Source organism: Notamacropus eugenii, chromosome 1 (genome assembly GCF_028372415.1).
Source record: "Notamacropus eugenii isolate mMacEug1 chromosome 1, mMacEug1.pri_v2, whole genome shotgun sequence".
Taxonomy (NCBI): domain Eukaryota; kingdom Metazoa; phylum Chordata; class Mammalia; order Diprotodontia; family Macropodidae; genus Notamacropus; species Notamacropus eugenii.
The window spans coordinates 557,433-579,532 of NC_092872.1; the positions used below are offsets into that span (position 1 = coordinate 557,433).

The following is a 22,100-nucleotide window of genomic DNA, read 5'->3' on the forward strand; positions in this document are numbered from 1 at the left end:
AAATGCTTCCAACACAGGCCGTTAGAAAATGTCCTCAATCGAATTAAACCGCGTGGGCCACGGCCGGCAGTGCGTCAGGGCTGCAGGCTGGGGGGAACCCGCAAAGGTGGGGGTCATCGAGCGGCTGGAGAGGAACGGGCCTCGAGGACGGCGCGGCGAGGGGTCCGGGCCAGAGCAGGCCCCCCGCTGGGAGGCAGGGACAGACAGCTCCTCGTGCAGGAGGGGGGGAGAGAGATCACGGGCGGGGGGGCAGGGTGCTACGGGACTGGGAAACCTGAAGGGGGCGGGGCCGAGAGAAGCCCGGGCAGGAGGGGTGTGGCGTGGCGAGGAGGGGCGGGGCGAGGGAAGTCCCGCCTGGAAGGGAGGGGCGGGGCCGAGAGAGGCGTTCCCCCTCCCACCCGTAGGCGGTGCTGTGGGGGCGGAGCTCAGGCAGAAGGGCGGGCGCGTTCCCCGGATGCAAGTCGCGGTGCAGATTTCGGGGGCGTTGTCGGTTCTCGGTGCTCCCGGCCGGAGGAGCCTCGGAGGCCATGGCCCCGGGGGCGCCTGCTCAGGTAAGAGCGGCCTCCACCCGGGGCCCAGGCCTCCCGGAGGCGGGGCGGGGGGCCGGGGCGAGAGCCGAGTCTGTGGTCAGCCGCGTACGCTGCGATTTAAAGTTCTCCGTGGGCTGGGTGACTGGGGACGCCGCCCCGAATCCAGACGGGACCCGAGGCTCGGGGGCGCCCAGCCCTCGGACGCGATCACGCTGCGCCGGGCCGCTCCGGAGCCTCGGGAGCGCTCGGGGCCCGGCCAGGAGATACCGAGGCCGGGGAGGGGGCCGTGCGGGGCCGGCCTGCCGGCAGTTGCGGCCCGGAGGCCTCTGCCCCGCGGTCCCCCGAGCTGGAAGTGGGTGGGCGCCCGCAGCTCTGGCTCCCCGGCACGGCAGCGTAGTGCCCGCGGCCCCACGACGGGTTCTCTCCCCGAACACGCTGAGAATGGGCCTCGTGGGGCTGAGCTCGGGCCCCGTGACGAGCGCCGCGTGTCGCATTTGGGTTCCAGAGCCCCGTGACCTTCGAGGACGTGGCCGTGTACTTCTCGGAGCAGGAGTGGAGAGCGCTGCGGGGCTGGCAGAAGGAGCTGTACCGGAGCACGATGACGTCCAACTACGAGGCCTTGGCCTTCCTGGGTAAGGGGCTTCCGTGGGGTCGGTGCGCCCTCGGCCGCTCCCCCCTCCTGGCGTCTCCGGGAAGAAAGCCAGAAAGAGGGTTTTATGTTCGTGGTGTTGCTCGGGCCTGAAATCGGAGCGCGTTCGGTATCGTCTGGTCCGGTTCATGAGCGTCCTGCCGGGGCGCTGTGCCAGGGGAGGGGACCCCAAAATAAAACGCAGCAGCCCTGCTGCTCTGCAGGAGCTGGGGGGGGGGGTGTCTGTGTGTCTGTGTCTGTGTGTCTGTGTCTGTGTGTCTGTGTCTGTGTGTGTCTGGAACGTAGGCATCCACCCATACGTGCGTAAGTACATCAGAAGTATAGTAAATACAAGATATAAGGGAATGTTAACATCGTATAGTAAATCCAACATCCATTTGTCTTTCTGCTCATGCACACTGTCTGTACTACTCGTACATCATACATGTTAAACATGATACGTAGAATGTCCGTATCCGTTTGTACGTACATTATATGCCCGTTAAATTTAAGTGGATAGACGCATTTTGTTGTTCAGTCATTTTCAATCCTATCCGACTCTTCACAACCCCGTCTCTCGGCAGAGATACTGGAGTGGTTTGCCATGTTTTTCTTCAACTCACTTTACAGATGAGGAAACTGAGACCAGCAGGGGTCAGCCAGCTACTAAGTATCCAAGGCCACGTTTGAACGATTCTAAGCCCGGTGCACCACCCACTTCACCGTCAGCTCTCCCAAATAAACACATTACTGATACATTCTTTATAATATGTATCACCAGTAGTACATACACAGACACATCATGTATGTTGTATGGAATAAATAATGCATACATCCACTTGCATATGCAAGATGACATTATATATAATGTGTATTAGTGTCTTTCCATTCATGCACATATGTAATTATATGTGTTAAATGTAACATATAATGTGTATATCCATTCATGTATATGTGCATATGTTAACGTGCAATATATGTAATATTAATTTTGTCTCTCCTTGCTCACACACAGATGTTACATGTAACATATAATATGTATATCCCATATAGATATATTACTAATGAAATTTTGTATAGCAGTTAGGGTCTTTAAGCCTTTTCCTGTCTGCATTTTGGAACGCTATCTGTGAGTTTATCACCCTCAGGATCAGAGGGCCAGAGGTTCTGTTTTCTCTTATCTTTTCACTTGTCTTTTAGGGCTCTCATACTTCTGCTGTCAAATTCAAGAGCGCTGTGTTGCACACCTAGTAACCCTAAATGCCTGCTTCTCTTGGGGGCCTGTGTGTTCCAGCCTCTCCACATCATACACTATGGTTGCCTGAACTCTGTGCTCAGTTACCTTAAAGACTGATCCATCCACACTATACCTGGGGGGTGTTTTCTCACATGCACCACACACATGCACATACACAGACATACATATCCCACATATATATAACACACACATACAAATACACATACATGCAGCACTCAACATAACCAGGAGGATCAGCTCAGCAATTTTAATTTACTTGGTGAGCCACTGTATACCACATTAGGGGCAGCATGTTCTGGGGAATGAAAGACTGTCTTAACAGTCAAAACAACTTGATTTCAGATCATCCTTAATCTTCCATATATTGACTGTGTGATCATGGGCAAATAACTTTATTCCTATGCCCCAGGAAACCCTCTAAGACTAAGTTACAGAGGGGGTGTTGATTTGCTTCAGTGAAGGGAGTTTCCACACTAGTAATTCCCTCATACCAGTGAAATTGTAAGCCTGGGACACCCCAAAAAATGTACCACATAGCACATTTCAAGAAGTTAAGAACATAAGGAGTCAAGCAGGGAATTCAAATAGACTGAAGAGCACAGTGGTAGGGTGGTATACCCCAGGGACGTCATTTTAAGAATCTTCCCCGTATCGCCCCACATTTCTTTGGTTCTCCTAGGTAATCAGGTGTAATTGAATCACTATCAACATGCTTTTCAATTCAAGGATATTCACTTTAAGTAAACATGATTGCTTCTTTGTGGGCCCTGTGCAGGCTGTGCCATTCCCAAGCCAGACTTGATTACGTGGATTGAACGGGGGCAAGAGCCATTCATCAGAGATTTGGAGAGGAAAGATCTGGCCATCAGCACCAGAGCTGGTGAATGTCTTCACGTGAAGAGCACAGAGAGGCAGCTGTTGGGGGGTGAGTGAGAAAGGATGAGGGCAGTAAAACTGACAGCAGGTTGATGTTGTCCTAGTTCCAAGTCTCTGGGCTGTCTAAGCAGACACTAAAACAGGCTTCAAGAGTGCCTATAGAGACCAACTGTTCAGAGCCTCAGACCCCAAACACTTCCCTGTTATCCTGGGGACTGTCTTCCCCAACTGAGCTATCTTCCAAGATTGGAACCTCATCTTTTACCTCATCATAACAGTTCTCAATGTAACATTCTGTGGTTTCCAGAACACTTTGGCCTATGTTATGCTAGTGATTTTTATTAGAATTATTTGATGCTCATCAAGTTAGTCATGTTACAGATGAGGAGGTGGAAGCCTAGCGATTCATATTTTCTGCAAGATGAAGCAAGACAAAGAACCTGTGTTCTGGTCAGAAATCGAAGGAAATAGCAAACTTAAATGGGCCGTCACCCTAGGATATGATTAAATTAAGAGAGCTCCAAATCTGAGAAGGTAGCGACAATGTGGCTATTCATTCCCTATTTCCATATATTTTCCCTCCTCTCCTGGTTTTTATTTTGGGAACAGCATTTTCCATGTTCATTTGTCCATCCATTTACCTTATAAGAGTACCTTAGAAAGTCCAGCTATGTTGTTCCTTGGGAATTCTTTGCAGTCATTTCTTAGGCTAAGATTTCCCCTTCTTGAAGACCCATACCCCTTAAAATCTTGCTTCTATCAGTAACCCATTTGGGGCTGTTTGGAAATGGTAGATGAATATGGGACTCAAATTCCTCTGCCTCACCTCTCAAGGACTTAGATTAGTTAGACTGGAGAAGATGTAACAGGGATCCAACACTTTGTTTCTACAAGCGTTTATCAAACGCCTTCTCTGTGCCCTACATGGACAGCGAATACCCAGCTTACCAAACAGTCTAATTTCCGCTCTTCCTCTGGAAGAATTTGTATTCCCAGAGTCAGGTCTTGTTAACAGCCACAGGTATTCTTTTATGACCTTATTCTTCTCTGTTCTTTCCCTAGGTGTGTCTGTCACATTTCCTCTGAGCCACAGCAGTCTAGTTATTTTTGGTTGTGTTAGCAAACACTAAAGTCCCACTTGGAGAGATACCACATTATAGTATATAGCTGACCTTGCAGTCTACTGACCTAACCTGAAGGGCTAGGCCAGCTGAGCACATATTGTAACAGAGATGGGGAACTTGTGGCCTTCTAGGTCCTTGGGTGGGGCCTTTTGACAGATCCAAGATCTACAGAATAAATCCTTTTATTAAGGGGCTTTGTTCTTTGAAGTTTGGATTCAGTCAAAAGGCTGCAGTTGAGGACTTAAAGGGCCACATGTATAGAAGATCCTACCAACCTGGCTTTGAGTGATACACTGACCTAGTATTATACAGTTGACTTGAGAACCACCTAGCAAACTTCAAAAGACATCCCTGCAGAAGGTTGGCTGCCAGAAAGTATCTGTCCAGGGAGGGACAGAAGGGAGTGAAGGGGTTGCTTTGTGTTAGGAGAGAGAATGAGAGAACCCATGTCAGTGGAATCAGAGATCTTATGAAGAAAGCCATTTGGGGCCAGAGTGGGGCTCAGAGAGGACTATCCACATCAAAGGTCTCTGCCGTAAAGCACCTAGAATGTTCAGTGACTGGATTTTTTTTTTATTCCAGAGGACCAGGGATTTGTGAGTTCACAGAAGGAAAAGCAGCATGTATGTGATCTTCAAAACCAGGACTTACCTGAATTACTGTTATCAGGAGAAAGACAAGAAGTTTCCTCTATACATGGTCAGCATGGCTCTTCCTTAAGGAGCCCATGTAACCAACATTCACAGTCTTCAGCTTCGGAAGTCTACAGCATCATGGAATCCAACTTGAACCACAAAACTGAGGGATCGCCTTTCTTCCAGATAATTCCCATAAGACAGAATATCTGCCCATGTCCTGACTGCAGTAAAGGCTTCTGCCTACAGAGCCACCTGGTGAAACACCAAAGAAGCCACTCCAGCGGACAGCTGTGTCAGTGCCCAAAGGGAAAGAAGGCATTCAGGGAGCACCAGAGCATCCAGAGCTGGCAAAGGCACTTGCCACAGAATGAGAACAGTGAAAAGGACTTATGCTTAAAGAGTCACACAAAGGTAGAGGAGGGCCCGTACAGAAGAGAGGGAGCATTTGTCCAGGAGCTCACCCAGCTCATGGAACACACTGGATTGCACAAGGGCAAAAAGCCCTTCTGCTGCTCCAAGTGCAGCATGAGCTTCCCCAGGAAAGGCTTCCTGAAGGCCCAACAGCACCTACATAGCGGGGAGAGGCCCTTCTGCCTGGAGTGTGGCAAGGGATTCATTCAGAAATCTAAGCTCATTGAACACAGGAGAGTGCCCAGCGGGGACAGGCCCTTCCAGTGCCCCGAGTGTGACACCAGCTTCTGCCTGAAGGCCGTTCTGAAAGCCCATCAGCACACACACAGTGGAGAATGGCCTTTCTCTTGCAGTGAATGTGGCCAAGGCTTCATGAAGCAGTTCCACCTGACAGAGCATCTGAGAATGCACACAGGTGAGAAGCCCTTCCAGTGTCCCCAGTGTGACAAGAGCTTCCGCCTGAAGGGCGCCCTCAAGGTCCATCAGCGTGTGCACAGCCGAGATCGACCGTTATCCTGTGAGGAATGTGGCAAAGGCTTCACTCACCAGTATAAATTGACCGAGCACTTCCGAGTCCACAGTGGTGAGAAACCCTTTCAGTGCCCTGAGTGTGGCAAGAGCTTCCGCTTGAAGAGTGGGCTGAATTACCACCAGCGCTTACACCATAAGGAGAGACCTTTCTCCTGCAGTGAGTGTGGCAAGGGCTTCATTCACCAGTCCAGGCTCAGTGCCCACATCAGAGTGCACACCAGGGAGAAGCCCCTCAGTGAACCTCATAACCCTGTTAAAGCAAAATCTAGCCAGCTCTTTAGGCTAATAGAGGAAGACTGGAGTTCATAGATTCTGGGATGTGAAGCTCTTAGAAATCATCATCCAGCATGCCAGTTCTCTTACACCTAAGCGGGCATCTTGCCTGAGAGTTGCACAGCTAGTAAGTGGCAGAGGTAGAACTAGAACCCAGATCTATTGATTCCTTCAGTGGCCAGCTGAGCTGCCCTCATAGCAGACAAACAAGCTTGGTGGGAAGGAGTTAGGAAAAGGGTCAGACATACTTTAGTGCTAAAAATTTGGACCCACCAAAGACAGCTAATTAGAGCAGTGGGTAGAACCCTAGGCCTACCTAACCCTAGTCAGGGACACCTGAGTTGACATCTGGCCTTAAACACTAGTTCTGTGACTGGACAAGTCACTTTATCTCTGCTTGGTATCTTTGTGAGGATCAGATAATATTTCTACAGTGTTTAGCACAGTACCTAGCATGTCTTAGGCTTTATCTAAATGTGTAATCAATTATCTTCCCTGCCTCACTGTTACTGTAGTACCATCTAAAGACCTGAGATGTTGACCCTTAGCTACTGAGGACCAATCAGAGCCTGACTGAAGAATAGGGAAAGGTCCATAGATATGTGATGGAAGCTTTAACCCTATCATTCCCAAGTTAAAAAGGATAAGGGTGAGCAGCCCTCTGCCTGTTCTATTGACCCAGCAGAATGTGGTCCTGTTTTCATTGCTTAAATCCTTTGGGAGGACTGATGCAGGCATGAGCACAGTTGGTAAGTCTGTTTCTTTAATGGAGTTTGTCAATGACAGCAATGATAAGTGAAGTCAGTCTGGAATCAAAGCTGGTCTGCGCTGACCCAACATCCACTGTGAAGTTTCACAAGACAGGAACACTGTCACTGGCCGGGATCCCAAATGTACCAAGCCTTCATGTTTGCAATAGTTCATAAAACCTGAAAAGCCCTGATCACACCTGGTCAGGTGGAGGGATAGAGCCTGAGTCACAACTGTCAGTTCATAAGAAATTAACAAAAGTTGCTTCCCTGCAGTCAGGTCCCAGTTGCAGTTAGTGTGAATTCAGAGTGGACCCATCAGTAGCCTTTTGTAAGAAATACTTAAGGGTCTTGAAAGGGCCAGGACTCAGAAGACACACTTTCCTTCAAGCAGAAAAACTACTTAAACCTGAAGCTGATCCAACCTCTCCTGGGCCTGCGGACCTTTTTCATTTAGAATGACCCATATCTACTGAGTGCCTCCTCTGTGCAGAAATGGATATGTATGCTGCGTCTGTGGTTTCTGCTGTAGTCAGAGGGATGTGGTATCCTGAACTGCCTGTTAAACCTTTCCCATCTCTTTCCAGAAAGACATTCATTAGGAATTAATTGCACCATGTTTAGTCTTGGAGATCCATATACCCCTTCACTAGACAGAGGTTCTTTGCTCCATAGTGGCCCAGCTTTTCCTCTTGGACCAAAGGAATTGGCGCAAGCCCAGTTAGTCACCCTGCCCTCTGCCCCGGCTCTGGAGAAGCAGAGGCTCGTTGATAGTGGACTATGCAAACCAGTGTTGGAGAGTGTGGCTCTCAGCAAGAATCTTTACAACAGTATGTCCATTTATTACAGCATTTAGTCATTCGTATATAACCAACTTAACGATAGCAAAAAAAAAAAAAAAAAACGCTGTCCCTTCTACTCCTTGTCTTAATAGTTAGCCTTGAGGTTTGCCAAGCACTTGCTCATCACAACAGCCTGTGAGGGAGATGTCATTATTAGTCATTTAACAGATGAGGAAACTGAAAACAAATCAGGAGCCTACATAACAAACACACAATGAATTCACATCTGGAGTAGAAGTAGAAAATAAGGCTGAAGAAGAAGATGGGAGTCAAAGTCAGATTGTAGATTTGAATGCCCTGTTAAAGAATTTCAGCTTTAGCCTTTTAGCTGTTGAGAGCTATTGAATGTTTTTGAGCAAGAGAATGAATGATGTGACCAAAGTAAAATTTTAGATGTTAACAAAATGACTGTTAAATGAATGATGCTTTATATATGTATTACATAAGCCACTTTTACATAGGTTATTTTTTGATTGTTAGGGCAACCCTGTAAAATAGGTAGGACAGCTGTTAGCCCCGTTTATGACAGATGATGAAACTAAGAGTCAGAGAAACTGACTTGTCCAGACATGTGACTAGTAGAGGCATCAAAATTAAAACTCAAATATTCGAACTCTTAGAACTCTTCCCCAGCACTGAAGGAAGGCAAGTTTTAAAAATAACTAAGTTTCTAGCCTTGTGGGGAATAATAACCACTGGCATTCATTTAGCACTTTAAGATTGGACGAGCGCTTTACCCGCCTAATCTCATTTGAGCTCCACAGTAACTCCAACAGGTAGGTACTACATATGTCATCTACATTTCATAAATGGAACCAAAGCTCCGAGGGGTTGTCACTTGCCTATAGTCACTCAGCTAGTGTTAGAATCAGGATTTGATTCTAGGTCTTCCTAACTTCCATTCCAGCACACTATCAACTACTGCCTCTTATACTACTTAAAAATTTGGAGGACAAATTGATTTGATTAATTTTAGAGAACTGGTGAGAAGAGAGCAGAGCACCGAAATCTTTTTTAATAGGCAGGAGAAATTGGAGCTAGTAAAGGACATCGAGGAATGTAGCTAGATATATAAACAGGGCCCTGTCGTGTCATGGCAGGCAAGGGAGGACAGTCTTCAGAAGGAGCCAGTAATCCACAATCAGCTAGTAAGCACTGAGGGGGCCATCTCCAGTCTTCCTAATCTATATCTTGATACTGGAGCCAGATGGTTCTGGAGGAGAGAGAGAGAGGCTAGTGACCTTGCACAGCCTGCCCTCCCTTAAATCTAATTCATTTGCAAGTCGTGGCACCACATCCCAGCTGTCAAGGTTCTCTTTGAGAACCAAGGCCAAACAACAAATATTAAGCACTTAACTATGTGCTAGGCACTGTGCTGAGCACTAGGGATACAACAACAACAAAAAAAAGGACAAAAAACAGTCCCTGCCCTCAAAGAGCTCCTAATGTACTGAGGGGAGACAACACCCAGCAACTATCTGTAGTATAAATGGCACATTATCAGCAGAGGGAAGTTGATAGAATTGAGAGACTAAAGAAGGCCTCCTCTAGAAGGCAGGATGTTAGTTGGGACTTCAAGGAAGCCAAGGGGGCAGAGACAAAGAAGAGCGTTCCAGGCTCTATTTGTTGTTCAGAGAATAACAGAGGGCTGTGTCACTGTGCAGAATACATGGGGGAGGGGGTACTGGAAAGGTTAGGAACACAGTGTATGAAGAGCTTTGGGCACCAAACAGGATCTTACATTTGATCCTAAAGGTGATAGGATGCCACTGGAGTTCGTTTTGTAGGGGGATGGCATAATCAGACCTTCACTCTAGGAAGATTGCTGGCAGCCAGCATGGGGAGAGACTTGTGCTAGACCCACCAGCAGATCATTGCAATAGTCTAGGTGGTGGTGATGTGCCAGGGTAGTATCAAAGGAAAGAAGGGGGCAAATATGAGACATTAGGAAACAAACAGGCCTTGGCAGCAAATGAGATATGGAGGATGTTGAGGATGGCACCTAGATTGTGAGCCAAGGTGATGGGGAAGATGGCAGTATCCCAGATGGTAGTAGGGAAATTAGGGTAAAGATGAGTTCAGTTTGGGGTATGTAGTTATACATCTGCAGGACAAACAGCGTGAGATGTACAGTCAGCAGTTTAAGATGAGAGACAAAGTCAGCCCAGCAGTTGGAGCTGTGTCATCATCCTCAGCTTAGAGATGATATGAATCCGCTGAAGCTGATGAGATCACCAAGGGGGAAAAATACAGAGGGAGAAGAGAAAAAGGTCCAGGTCAGAGGCCTGTGGGACACTAAAGGTTAGATGAGGAGGAAGATCCAGGTAGGAGAAGAATGGGGAGATTGTGTGAATGTGAAAGAGTATCTAGAAGAGGATGATGACCAGGGTCAAACCCTGCGGAGAGGTCAAGGATGACCGTGGAGTGAGAAAAGTTGATCAGTTTTGCAATTGAGATGATTAATAACTTTGGAGAGGGGAGCTTTGGTGAAATGATATCAGAAGCTAGAGAATCAGGGAAGGAAGGAAGAGTGCGTCCGAGTCCCCAGGCTCCAGACCAGCCTGGTTTACCGCCTGCCCACAGTGTCCAGAAAGGTGAAAGGGCAGGATTGGGTGGAGGGGCTGCCAATGTGCTGGAGGTGGAAGGGCGGGTCCAGGGTCCTGGGGGCGGGGCCGTCCTGGACGGGAAGAGCCCCAGCCACCTTTGCTCCTCCAATCTGTAGGAGCCGCTGTCTCCGGGAAGCTACAGGAAACAGCCCAGCTGCTGCCCCGAGGAAGCACCAGCTCGGAGCTTGGCACGGGGAGCCGGGAGCGGGCACAGGCAGCCGGGAGCGGGCACAGGCAGCCGGGAGTGGGCACTGGCCGGCTCGGCCTCTAGCAGCGCGGAGCGCAGCCTGGGCTCGCCGGTGCCCCCCCCCCGGCGTGGCACCCACCCCCGCTGAGTCAAGCCCAGGTGGGGCTGCACTTCCCCAGGGGGGTGGCAGGGAAGGAAGCGGGAAGACCATGGCCGAGACCGCTCCGGTTCAGGTAAGACCCTCCCTGGAGGAGCGCCCCGGAGTCAGCCCCCGGGGTGGGGTGGGAGTTCTCGCGGGCTGCGCTCGGCCCTCCGTGGGATGGGAGGGTGGCAGGGGTGGCAGGGGGAGCCTGGGCCTCCGGGGCCGGAGGGAGAGCGATGGGATAACTGGTCCTGGGGTGTCCCAGCCCCTCTCCGCCTCCCAGGCTCCAGAGTGGGACGTGGGCCCCCAGCCCCAGGCCTCGGAGCTTTCTCTGTGGCCCGTGGTGGAGGCCATGCAGGCGGTGGAGAGGACCCTGTGTTCGCATGCCAGCCGGCTGCTGACCCTGGAGGGCCGGGCGGGGACCGTGGAGAAGAAGCTCGTCGACTGTGAGAAGACGGCGGTGGAGTTTGGGAACCAGCTGGACAGCAAGTGGGCCACGCTGGAGACGGTGCTCCAGGAGTACGGGCTGCTCCAGAGGAGGCTGGAGAACATGGAGAACCTGCTGCGGAACCGCAACTTCTGGATCCTGCGGCTCCCGCCGGGCAGCCGAGGGGAAGTCCCCAAGGTACGCGTCCCCTGGGCGCTCTGAGCGCCTGTGGAGGCTCCTGGCAGCAGTCAACCCTCCTTAGCACCCCACCACACACACACACCTTGTGCCCCGGAGGAAGGAGCGCCCACCCTGCCAGCAGGGTCAGGCCTTCCACCCCACCCAGACTGTGGCGTCTTTCAGCATCAGTGTGTACATTCTGGTTCTCCCTTCCCTCCGCAATCTGGGGAGGCAGCTATGTAGCTCTGTGAACGGAGCGCTCGACCTGAAGTTAGGAAGACCTGAATTCAGATCCTTAGTTTCCTCCTCTACAAAATGAGAATAATGCTGGCACATAGCTCCCAGGGCTGTTTGCAAAGAGCTTTACAAACTTCAAAGCACTAGAAAAATGCGAGTTGTTATTATTGTTTATAATATGCCTTCGGAATGAATTCCTCCCCTTCCTCACTCCTTCCAGCAGCTGTTCCCCAATCAACAGGCAGTTTGTTTCAGCACTGTGCCACCGAACAAGTGCTGCTATGAGCCTTGGGCTATATAGGTGGCATTTCTTACTGTCTTCATTTCCTCATCCTTTCCGATTTCTCTCTGATCCTAGCATCAAAGACATGGAGTGTGTAGTAACTTCTCTCACCTAATTGCAGATTGTTTTCCAGCGTGGCTGGGCCAAGTCAGAACTCAACTAATGACGGATTCGTGTTCTGCCTTCCCCAGAGTAACACTGGTGATCTCCATCTCATTATTCTCCTTGCTGATTTGATGGCTGTGAGATGAAACTTTAGAGCTGTATTAATTCACATTTCTCCTATTAGGGATTTGAAGAAAAGATATCAGACTTTTAGAAGAAATATTTGATGAGACATAGCCATTTTATTCCCTTAATAATAACTCTGGTCAGAATAGCCCAGATCCCAAGAGGAAGCCACGCTGAACAGCTGTTGCTCCTTCGGTTTAGTAGGAGGGACAGCCAGGAAGTAGAGCACCTAGCGCCAAACACTAGTGCTTAATAATTGTGCATTGAATGAATGAATTTATTGGGCATACCTCCTATCCTTGAGCAACTTAGGTTTTAATGGGGAAGACCATATGCTCTTGACAGGGGCATAATACAGAACTATACAGAGCTACTAGAAATTAATTTGTCTATTAGCAATCTTAACTGAACAGTAAGGAGAATCTGAAGAGAATGAAGTGATTAGGTCAGTATGCATTGCAGAGGAGGGGAGTTTGAAGCAGAGTGGGGATCTTCATCTTTCTGGCATCACGGACCCTTCTCCAAATGATGTTTTCAAATGCACACAGTAAAATACACAGGGTTACAAAGAAAACCAATTATATTGAAATAGTTATCAAAATAATTTATAAAGCAAATTCTTGGACCTCTGGAACTCTATCCAGAGGCCCCTTGGGGGGGTCTATTAGCCACAAGTTAAGAACCCCTTAAGTAGAGGGATATTACTAGTAGATGAGAAATGTGGAAGATAGGGATTTTGGGTGGAAATGGGTAGGAATAGCATGAACTGGACAGAGAACAGATGGTATGCATCTCCCCAGAGATAATGTGCGGGCTGTTTGTGGTTTTAGGTACCTGTGACATTTGACGACGTGGCTGTGTATTTCTCAGAGAAGGAGTGGGGGAACCTGGACAAGTGGCAGAAAGAGCTTTACAAGCATGTGATGACAGGCAACTATGAGATGCTTGTCTCCTTGGGTATGAGTTTACTTTTTAATCATTTGTTAGAAGATGATAGGGGCAGGACAGTGTGACAGCCTTGGAGGCAGGAAGACCTGGATTCAAAGACTGTCCCCAACAGCTGCTAGTCTTCTGACTCAGGACAAGTCATGTAAGCTCCACGTAGCTCAGACTGGTTACTCATTGGGATTTATCTCCCTCCAATCATAGAGGGGTTACAGTCTGCACTGGTTGGGGCAGTTCCAACACCAGAAGTTCCCTGCAGTATAGAGATCCCAGATCCCTTGGGTGTCGGCAGCTTGGGCTGTTCCATGGTGGAGTCCAGATCTCATTGGCTGCTTAAGGGGTATCTGATTCAGAATATGGAGAGGACAACCTTAGAGTTAAACATCCTTTTCCCCTGGTTATCTCCCCACTATCAGTCTGTGCAGGGGTGATGTGACAGGTGGTAGCTGCTTCATAACAAACTCACTGTAGTCAAACCAAGGATCCTGGGGTACAAACATATGAATCCCCATTTCATGTTATTGTATAAAAGAGATTTAGAAGAAGGATCAACCCACTGAAAGTGTGAATAATGCTTGGAGTCTGACCCTGCCCAGAGCTTAGGAAGCTGGCTTAAAATTTTCAGACCCAGACTCAACTCATGTACATGTGTGATGCTGGTCATAGAACATGTAACCTGCAGCATGGCATTATTCTGTACCTTACACAGTATTAACTGAAAGAGTCATCCATCCTTCATGATCTCCAGAAGTTTCCATTTCCAGAAGACATCATGTGTGAACTAAGCTGTAAGGATTATAGTTGTTTTAAAATTAAGTGTGCTGAATTTCTTCCAACTACTTAATCCATGTAGGCAATTCAGCAGGAGGCTCACTGGGGGAACCAACCTAAGTCCTCTAGAGTATGTCTGTGTTCATTAAAATTAGCTTGATTTCATAAGCTGTCTCTGAGATTAGGTTCTAGACTTAATGTGTTATCATTAACATGTAGAAAGTTCAATTCTACTTATTTTACCAAGATCTTTTGTGGATTCAGATAGAGGAGGTCTAGCTTCTTCCCTAACAGGATTACCTGTTGTTGGTACCCACTTTATACTTTTTCAGCCTGATCTGTGATCTCACAGCCTTTTCAGGTGGGTTTACCAGGTGACATTGGAATATTTTGTCACTGACAGTTTAATAAGAGGCAGTTTCTGATCACATCACAAAGGTCACAGAAAAAGAGACTGTTTTCCCTATTTATTCTGACACAGGTGCTTTTTCAGTGGTCACAGAACTGGTATGCAGGGAGGTCATGGAAAATTTTGTATCCCAAGGAGATCTAGAAAGTTTAGGAAGGGGGGGATAAAAATTTAGAAAAATTTTTTGAAAAAGAAAGTTTATGAAAAACTGAGTGAAATGATCCCTTCATTGGATAATCATGTTGAGGTTCCCCACCCCTGGAAGCATTAGAATAACACTGGGCTGGCTGCGTTGGGGTTAGGGGGATGGGCAGTGTGGCAGTGGAAGGAAGGAATAAGAAGAGAGAACTAAACCAAGGCCTCCATGTCTGACAATTAATGGCCATTAAATATTGATTAATTGAAAATAAATTAAAGTCATTGATCAAAGACTCACAGGAATTTAGGCATTAAAGGCAACAAGGAACCTACAAAATGCAACAATATAAATAAGGAGGGAGTGTGGGGTGGTGTTCAGGAAGACCTAGCTTTAAGTTCTACCTCTGAAGGGTACTGGTTATTTGACCCTGGGGTTTATGTTGTGTTGTGTTTTTACTTATTTTGTTAAACATTTCCCAATTACATTTAATGGGGCTTGCCACTTGAGGGCCATATGCGGTCCAACTAGTTCTACACGCATCTATTCAGGGAGCTCTGTTATTGAAGCAACATCTTGTTGAGTCCCATCCCTGTCCAATGGATGGCATTAAGGAAATATATGGAGAGCCCCCATCAAGGGATATGTGGGTAGAGCAGACTCATGGAAGACTAAATGAGAGGAGGAAAAAGGGCCAAGAACTAAAATTGGGGATTCCCCAAGTGAAAGGGAAGGGGGAAGAAGAGCCAGGCAGAAACAGGAAAGTGAATGGGGATACCCAAAGTGGCCTCTGGAAGTTGGAAGGTCATCTGAATGAACTCCTTCCTCTTCCCTCCTCTAAGTTCTACCCCAATGCTTTCAAACCTTCCTTCTAGAAGCCCCCTGCAGCCCCCAAGCCTTCTCTGCTGATCTTTCCAGGCCCAGAAACAAAGAATGTCCTAAGGATGACCTGTCTGAGTTTAATTCAGCCTATACAGGCTTATCACCAGAAGGATGATGGTGTTAACAATGATAATAGCTGGTACTTATACAGTGCTTTAAGGTGTACCAAGTACTTTACACACATTAATGCATGTGATCCTCCTAACAACCCTATGAAGTAGGTGCTGTTCTCACCAGATAACAGATGAGGGACCTGAGGTACGTAGAAGTGAAGGGACTTGCCCACACAACTAGAAAGTGAGGTAGATGAGAACCTAGGTCTATCTACTATACTGCCTGGTTGTGCTGCAGAAGCCTCGCCACCACTTGGATGTTATTTTTCAGTCAAAGCAACATACAAACCCTCCTGCTAAGAACTAGAGCAGCTGCAATCTGCATTAGTGAAAGAAGTAGGAACGCCAAGGGGGCAGAGCTTCTGAAGTTAAATAAAGGCTCCTAATTTACATCATGAGTAGTAAAAATAGTTAGCTGGTCTCAAAGTCAGAGCCAGTAGAACTATCACATTGAAAAGGAAGGTAGTGATGTTTAGCAGGCCATCCCTGGCCTTTACAGGTGACAGTTTGGTCCAGCTGTCTGGAGACACATGCTAGGCTACAGGGGCCATGAGCATTATCCTCTCTTTGGGCATTTCTTATGACAAGTCAGAAATGAAAATAGGGAAGCACATTGGTAACGATGCCCCTCATTAGCAGCTAAGCTACTACCTTGTGACGTGAACACTAACATAGCCGCTCTTTCCTCCTACATCAAACAGACTATGCTCTTTCCAAACCTGAATTTTTGACCCGAATTGAACAAGGGGAAGAACCATGTATCCAGAATCAGTCAGACTCGGAAGAGACAGAAGCAGGAACAAACCCTGACGCTGGTGAGTCTTACTGCTCTGAACTTTCAAGGCCAAAGTGTCACTTTGGCCAAACCCAGAAGAAACCTCTGGGTTTGGGGGCTGATTTTTCCATTCTCTTTAGGAACTCTTATCATGGATGTGCTGCTTTAATAATCCCTAATATCCTCTGAGATGACAGCTTTGAGGTTTTTTCTTTCCTCTCCAACCTCTCACTCTCCATTGTGAGATCTGTAATGGAGTGGTCACTGGCTGCCAGAAACATCAAATATGATCTCCCTTCCCAGGCACAGGGCCTCCAATTTCTACTAATGATGTGCAACCATGTATTAAGCAAGAAGAACAAGGGTCCAGGGATCAGGAAGAGTTAGAGGGAAGTGTCGCTATTGCCAGCCTGAGCAAAGGTGAGTAACACAGCTTGAGCCGTACTAAGACTACCCCCTTGGGTGGCTGACATCTTGAGACTCACTTGGTTCTGAAAGCTGATTTTTCATCTCTTTCCTGAGGCCCCCCCAGGGGCCCTTCCATTCACCCTACAGTAGAGCTGCTATATATGTTCAGTGTCCCAGCATGAGCCCCTAGATCAGTGACTGTCTCATTCTTTCTGTATCTCCAGCACTTCGTGCAGTGTTTGGCACGTAGTAAGTGATTAATAAATTGGCAAGTGTGGTCTTGTGGCCATGAACTCAGGAGTTCTGAGAGTTTTTAATCTTGGCCCTGATGCATTTTCATTTGTGACAACACAAGTCAGTTCACCTCTTGGTTTTCTGTGAACTGGGGATAATAATGCCTGTACTACCTACTGCACTGACGGTTGTGAAGCAAGTCATTGATACACTGTGAAGTGTTACCTGAGTGTGGGTGGCTGCTATTCTTTCTCTCCCAAATGGCTGCATGAGGGAGGAGGATGGAGGAATTTGGGATCTGTATTTTTCCTGATGGCTGCTCAAGTGTCCCCTTGATATGTCTTGATCATCTTCCAAGAGACGCTTGGGAGAGGGGCACTTATTATTCCCAGTTTTTAAGCATAGGAAACAGCAATCATTTTCATAATCATAATGTCCTAAGGGTAAAAAGAGCCTGTGAAGGTTATGGGGTGTACACGTGCTGTTCTGGTGTGTGTGTGTGTGTGTGTGTGTGTGTGTGTGTGTGTGTGTGTGTGTGTGTGTGTGTGTGTATTGAGGATGCTGCTGACTCCTTGTCGGTAGGACACATATTTTGAGCTGTTTCTGAAGCTGTGGGGAGGGGTTTATGGTATGTTGGGAGCCCAAGCACCTGCAAGGTGATGAACCAGAATCCAGGAAGCAGCCTTTGGCCATGGATTGAACCACCCTGCCCCACAAGGGGATGAATGGGTTGGAAGGGTTAATATGCCGAGGATAGGATCCACTGAGAATAAAACACGTTTGACATCAAACTTCACTAAATGCTGACTCTGTGCCATGCCCTGTGCTGAGCACTGGGGAAGCCAAGAAAAGCTTGACCTGCTCCCTGCCTCAAGGCACCTTCATTCTAATGAGCAGACAGTTAAGCACATCCAAGATAAAGTATGCTATCCATGGGAAGTGGTCTCAAGGAGGCATTTCAGGGGAGAGGAGGTAGGAGAACCTGGAAAGGCCTGTAGAAGGTTGGATTTGATCTGAATTTTGAAGGCAAAGGGAAAGGAAAGGAGGGATCTCAAGGAGAGAGGGAATGCCATGTGCGAGGAGCAGAAGGCCAGGGTGGCTGGATCATAGGAATGTGAAGGGAATAAAGTGCAGGAAGACCAAAAAAATCGGGAAAGTGTCGAGTTTGGGAAGGGTGTGAAGTGCCAAGCAGGATTTTGCATGGAACTGTGGAGGTGATCAGGAACCACTGGGGCTGGATGGGCTGCAACAGACACTCCTGGGCTTCAAGAAAATCCCTTTGGCAGCTACTACAACCAGAAGAATTCAAGTTATAAAGAACTATGATGGGTAATACGCTTAGAGAATGCATGAAAACAGGCGGCTTTCAGGCACGAGATATAAATAGATCCAAAATTTGTGAATAAAAGTGTCAGAAATGGTGCTAAGAGAAGAAGGAAGAAACCTTGTCTTCAGGGTTGGCAACAGGGAGAACAAGTCAGCCTGATCCGGGCACCTCTCCTGGCATTAGAACACTAATTCCTTTCCCCATTAGAATAGAAGCTTTTTGAAGCCTGGTGCTTAATCAGTGTTTGTTGATGGACTGGAACTCAGTACAGCAACTCCTGGGCTCCTGACTCTTGACTCTGCATCTGTTGGCATCAGAATAGGCCCCCAAAAGAAGGGATGGAATCTTCCCTGTGCCTTGAAGTGGTTGGTGTTTAAGTGGCTGGGTGAACTTTGCAACCAAAAAAAAAAAAGGCACAAACTGACCCTGGAAACATCTTCACTATGCAGGCCTGGAGTGCTGATACGATTAACAGTGGATTGACCTTTTCTGATCAGTCATCTGGTAGGAATCTATCAGCAAAGGTTAAAAAGCCCCTGCTGTACCCCAGGTACTAGGGTTGTAGAGACTGAAACCTGGCAGGCCGGTTGCATTCTGGGAGCTTGCATTCCATCCAGGGAAACACCAAGTACACAAACAAGATGATTTAAGCTGGGAGGGGCTCTTACAGCTAGGGTATTAGGACAAACCTTCTGTAGTGATTAACACCTGAGCTGGGCTTTGAAGGAAGTCAGTGATTTGACTGGAGGGAGTGTGTTCCAGTCACTGGGGATAAAAGCAGGGAGACTCAAATGGAGCTGTGGTGTGTGAGGAACAGAAAGCAGTCGCCATAGCTCAACTGTAAGGCATTTGCGCAGGAATGACTTTTAATGCGCCTTGAAGCAGCTCACATTTGCAGGGTTGTTTTCAGGTTTACAAAGCGCATCAAGCAAGATGTTATCTCCTTTACTCTCACAATAATCTTATAACGGAGGCATGGTTACTATCATTATCTCTGTTTTACACATGGGGAAACTGAGGCTCAGAGGTTAAGGGACTTGCCTGGAGTTATACACTTAGTAAGTATCTGAGGCAGAATCTGAACCAGGTCTTCAGTTGCCATGTCCAGTGCTCTAAGCACTGTACCGCACTGCCTCCTCTGGCTGGAGATAGGTTGTAAAAAGCTTTAAATTCTTTTGCAGAGAAGTCTGCTTTATTCTAGAAGCGACAAAGCTCTTTAAGCAAGGGAGTAACATAAGTCAGCAAGTGAACCTCTCTGTAGGTCAGTTTCCTAGGTAGACTGTGGTTGTACTGCTGTGATAATAATTGATCATTTGGACACCAGCTTATTCACTTACAGTCACAAATCACAGAAAATTAGTGATAGCACGAAGACAGAGGTATTAAAAAAAAACCAAGCCCACCCGCTCAGCCTACTTAACAGGGTTGTTGTGAAGATCAGAATAGATGATTGAAAACTAGAAACCCCAAAGAAGAGAGAGAGAAGACGCCCTCACCCCCACTCCTTTGGCAGAGGCGGGAGGTCTGCAGCCAGGGTACACTGCATATATTCTGAGGCTTTCTCTGCGTGGATGCTGTTTCACTTATTTGTTTCTTCATCTTTTTCTTTTTTAGTTTTAAAATACTTGTTATAGGGTGGCTTTGGGAGGGGGGAAGAGATGGGAAACTGGAAGAATTTCTGGTGATATAAAAAAATAACACATCAACATAAACTTATTTTTTAAAAAAGGAAAACTATCAAATCTTGTGTAAGAAAGGCCTCTACTGGTTAGTTCTGTGTTCCTGCTAGTCCAGGTGAATGACATGTGTGCTTTCTCCTGTTGCAGAGGCTAATTGGGCCGTGAATACAGTGAAGGATGCCATGAAGGATGCCGTGGGGAGTCTAGCACTCCCTGAGCCACTGTCCAGAGTACCCAAAGAAGGACCTCTCCCTGCCCCAGATGGCAGCCCAGGCCCCAACACCCCAAACGATCTCCAGCAACAACAGCCCCTCCTCCTGAGCCCAGGCCCGGAACAGGCCCTACAGCCAGGGCCTGTGCTGCCTCAGCCGGCCACCTGGTGGACCTCCCCAGCCAGAGAGCAAACACATACATGTGCAGAGTGTGGTAAGAGCTTCCGGCTAAGGGAGAACTTGATGAAGCATCAGAGGAGCCACAGGCAGGAGCCTCTCTCTCAGCCCATGGAGACACAGAGGAGCAATGGGCAGCGAGACCCCGGAGCAGCTCTGCCGTGGGAATCCCCGGGAGACAGGGCTTTCCCTGGTACCTCCCAGGCCAAGAACTCCCGACAGAGGGCATCTCTCCTGCCCCGTACGAGGCTGCGTGCCTGTGCTGAGCGAGGAAAGCGATGCTCAGGGAGGCGGGGCCTGGGCAGACACCCCCAGGGTCGTCCCCAACCCCAGCCCTACCAGTGCCCCGAGTGTGACAAGAGTTTCGTGTGTTATTCCTGGCTTAAGCGGCACCGTACCCTGCACACAGGGGAGCGTCCCTTCCAGTGTCCTGAGTGTGAGAAGTGCTACAGCCGGAAAGAGTACCTGCTGAACCACCAACGGCTGCACACAGGGGAGAAGCCCTTCCATTGTGCTCAGTGTGGCCACAGCTTCATGCTCAAGAGGAGTTTCATCAGACACCAACAGAGGCATACCAGGAAAATGGAGATGCCTCCAGGATGCCCACCAGACTTCCTGGACCATCTGTCAACTCTGACCAGAGAGAGTTCCAAATGGAGCCCACCGGGCAGGAATGGCTGGTTGGGGCCACCTGTTTCAAGGTCTCAGGTGGAGAAACTGCTGTACCCGTGGACAGGGGCCGGGGACCAAGATCCTCCACCAGCACAGAACACCCAAAGAACAGCTCTGTGTCCTTTGTGGACTTCCCAGGGCTCCAAGTCCAGCCCCGAAACTACATTTCCAATGGTGAAGACAGAAATGTGGTTATAGAGAGACTTAGGCCGACAAGAATTGTGTGCAGAGTGGGGCAGGTAGGTGGCATTGAGTGAGTGCCAAGTTCAAATCCTGCCTCGATACTTAACAGCTGTATGGCTCTGGGCAAGTCACTAAATCTCTCTCAGCCTCAGTTTCTCCAAAGTGCTATATAAAATTTAGCTATTATCCTCTCCTGGGCTGAGAATCATGGTGGATGGTGAGTATATTTGCTCTCTTTGGTTTCCTTTTTCACTTTCTGGGCTGTAGCTTGGTAGGATGACATAAGGCAATAAACACAACCACAAAATGAACTTGAATCCCATTATCTTTTAGGTCTCGTCCAGATCCCTGGTCTGTGTTCTCATATCATCAAGTTGTTTTCATGTTAGCAGCTGGGAGAGGGGTGAAGTGTTTTTCCATTGAGTGAGTGATCTGGGGAAGTGAGGTGAAATGAGAAGAGCCTGACATCAGTCTCAAGTCATGACCTTCCTTTGCTGCCTGCTTTCCCTTCCTTTGTGTGTGTTGTCAGGGTTCCTTCCTTCTCTGTGGGGCTTGACGCTGACCTGAATTAACAATGGGGAGATTGTCAGGGAGGGAGTCAGGGTCATAGATGTAGAGCTAAAAAAGAGCCTTATCTCTTTTTACAGATGAGGGAACCGAGGAGTGGGTCAAATGTCTTGCCCAAAGTCAGTACAAAGGAGAAGTGAAGCAAAGAAATTTGGGAGGAGGGAATAGAGTTGCTGTTACAATGAGTGATTATACATTGGTATTAAAAGCATGCATGGGTTCTATAGTTGTAGGCTACAAAAACTAAATTATAAATCTGATTAAGGTGCCATTTTGGCAAACCATCAGAAGGGGATTAGCTGAGATGTAATGTTTTTCTCATTCAAGCAAACTTCACACAGTAGCTGAGCAAACAACATGAAAGCTGCCCCCAAATCACTAATTCAGTTGTGTTTAGAGGTGGGAGGCAGAGAGCCCAAGAGACAGTGAGACTGAACCAATCCAGTATGGCACAAGG

The 22,100-nt window shown here is 48.0% G+C and overlaps 2 protein-coding genes across 3 annotated transcripts; both read left to right on the forward strand.

Moving 5' to 3' along the window:
- Positions 1-388: 388 nt before the first annotated feature.
- On the forward strand, positions 389-8,265 carry LOC140530074 (zinc finger protein 786-like). Of its 2 annotated transcripts, XM_072649303.1 has the most exons (4): positions 392-551; positions 1,036-1,162; positions 3,192-3,341; positions 4,999-8,265. In XM_072649303.1, the coding sequence occupies exons 1-4, from the start codon at positions 528-530 to the stop codon at positions 6,303-6,305; spliced, it is 1,608 nt and encodes a 535-aa protein (XP_072505404.1). In that variant the 5' UTR covers positions 392-527; the 3' UTR covers positions 6,306-8,265. The 2 variants fall into 2 exon arrangements, with proteins under 2 accessions (XP_072505413.1, XP_072505404.1); XM_072649312.1 differs by lacking the exon at positions 3,192-3,341 and having other exon boundaries at positions 389-551.
- Positions 8,266-9,326: 1,061 nt separating this feature from the next.
- On the forward strand, positions 9,327-21,387 carry LOC140530071 (zinc finger protein 783-like). Its single transcript, XM_072649288.1, is given in 9 exon segments — positions 9,327-10,454; positions 10,583-10,671; positions 10,673-10,797; positions 10,799-10,886; positions 11,079-11,420; positions 12,984-13,110; positions 16,111-16,224; positions 16,488-16,604; positions 19,980-21,387. Coding segments are annotated over 9 exon segments (2,253 nt in total). The 5' UTR covers positions 9,327-10,315; the 3' UTR covers positions 21,092-21,387.
- Positions 21,388-22,100: the final 713 nt, after the last annotated feature.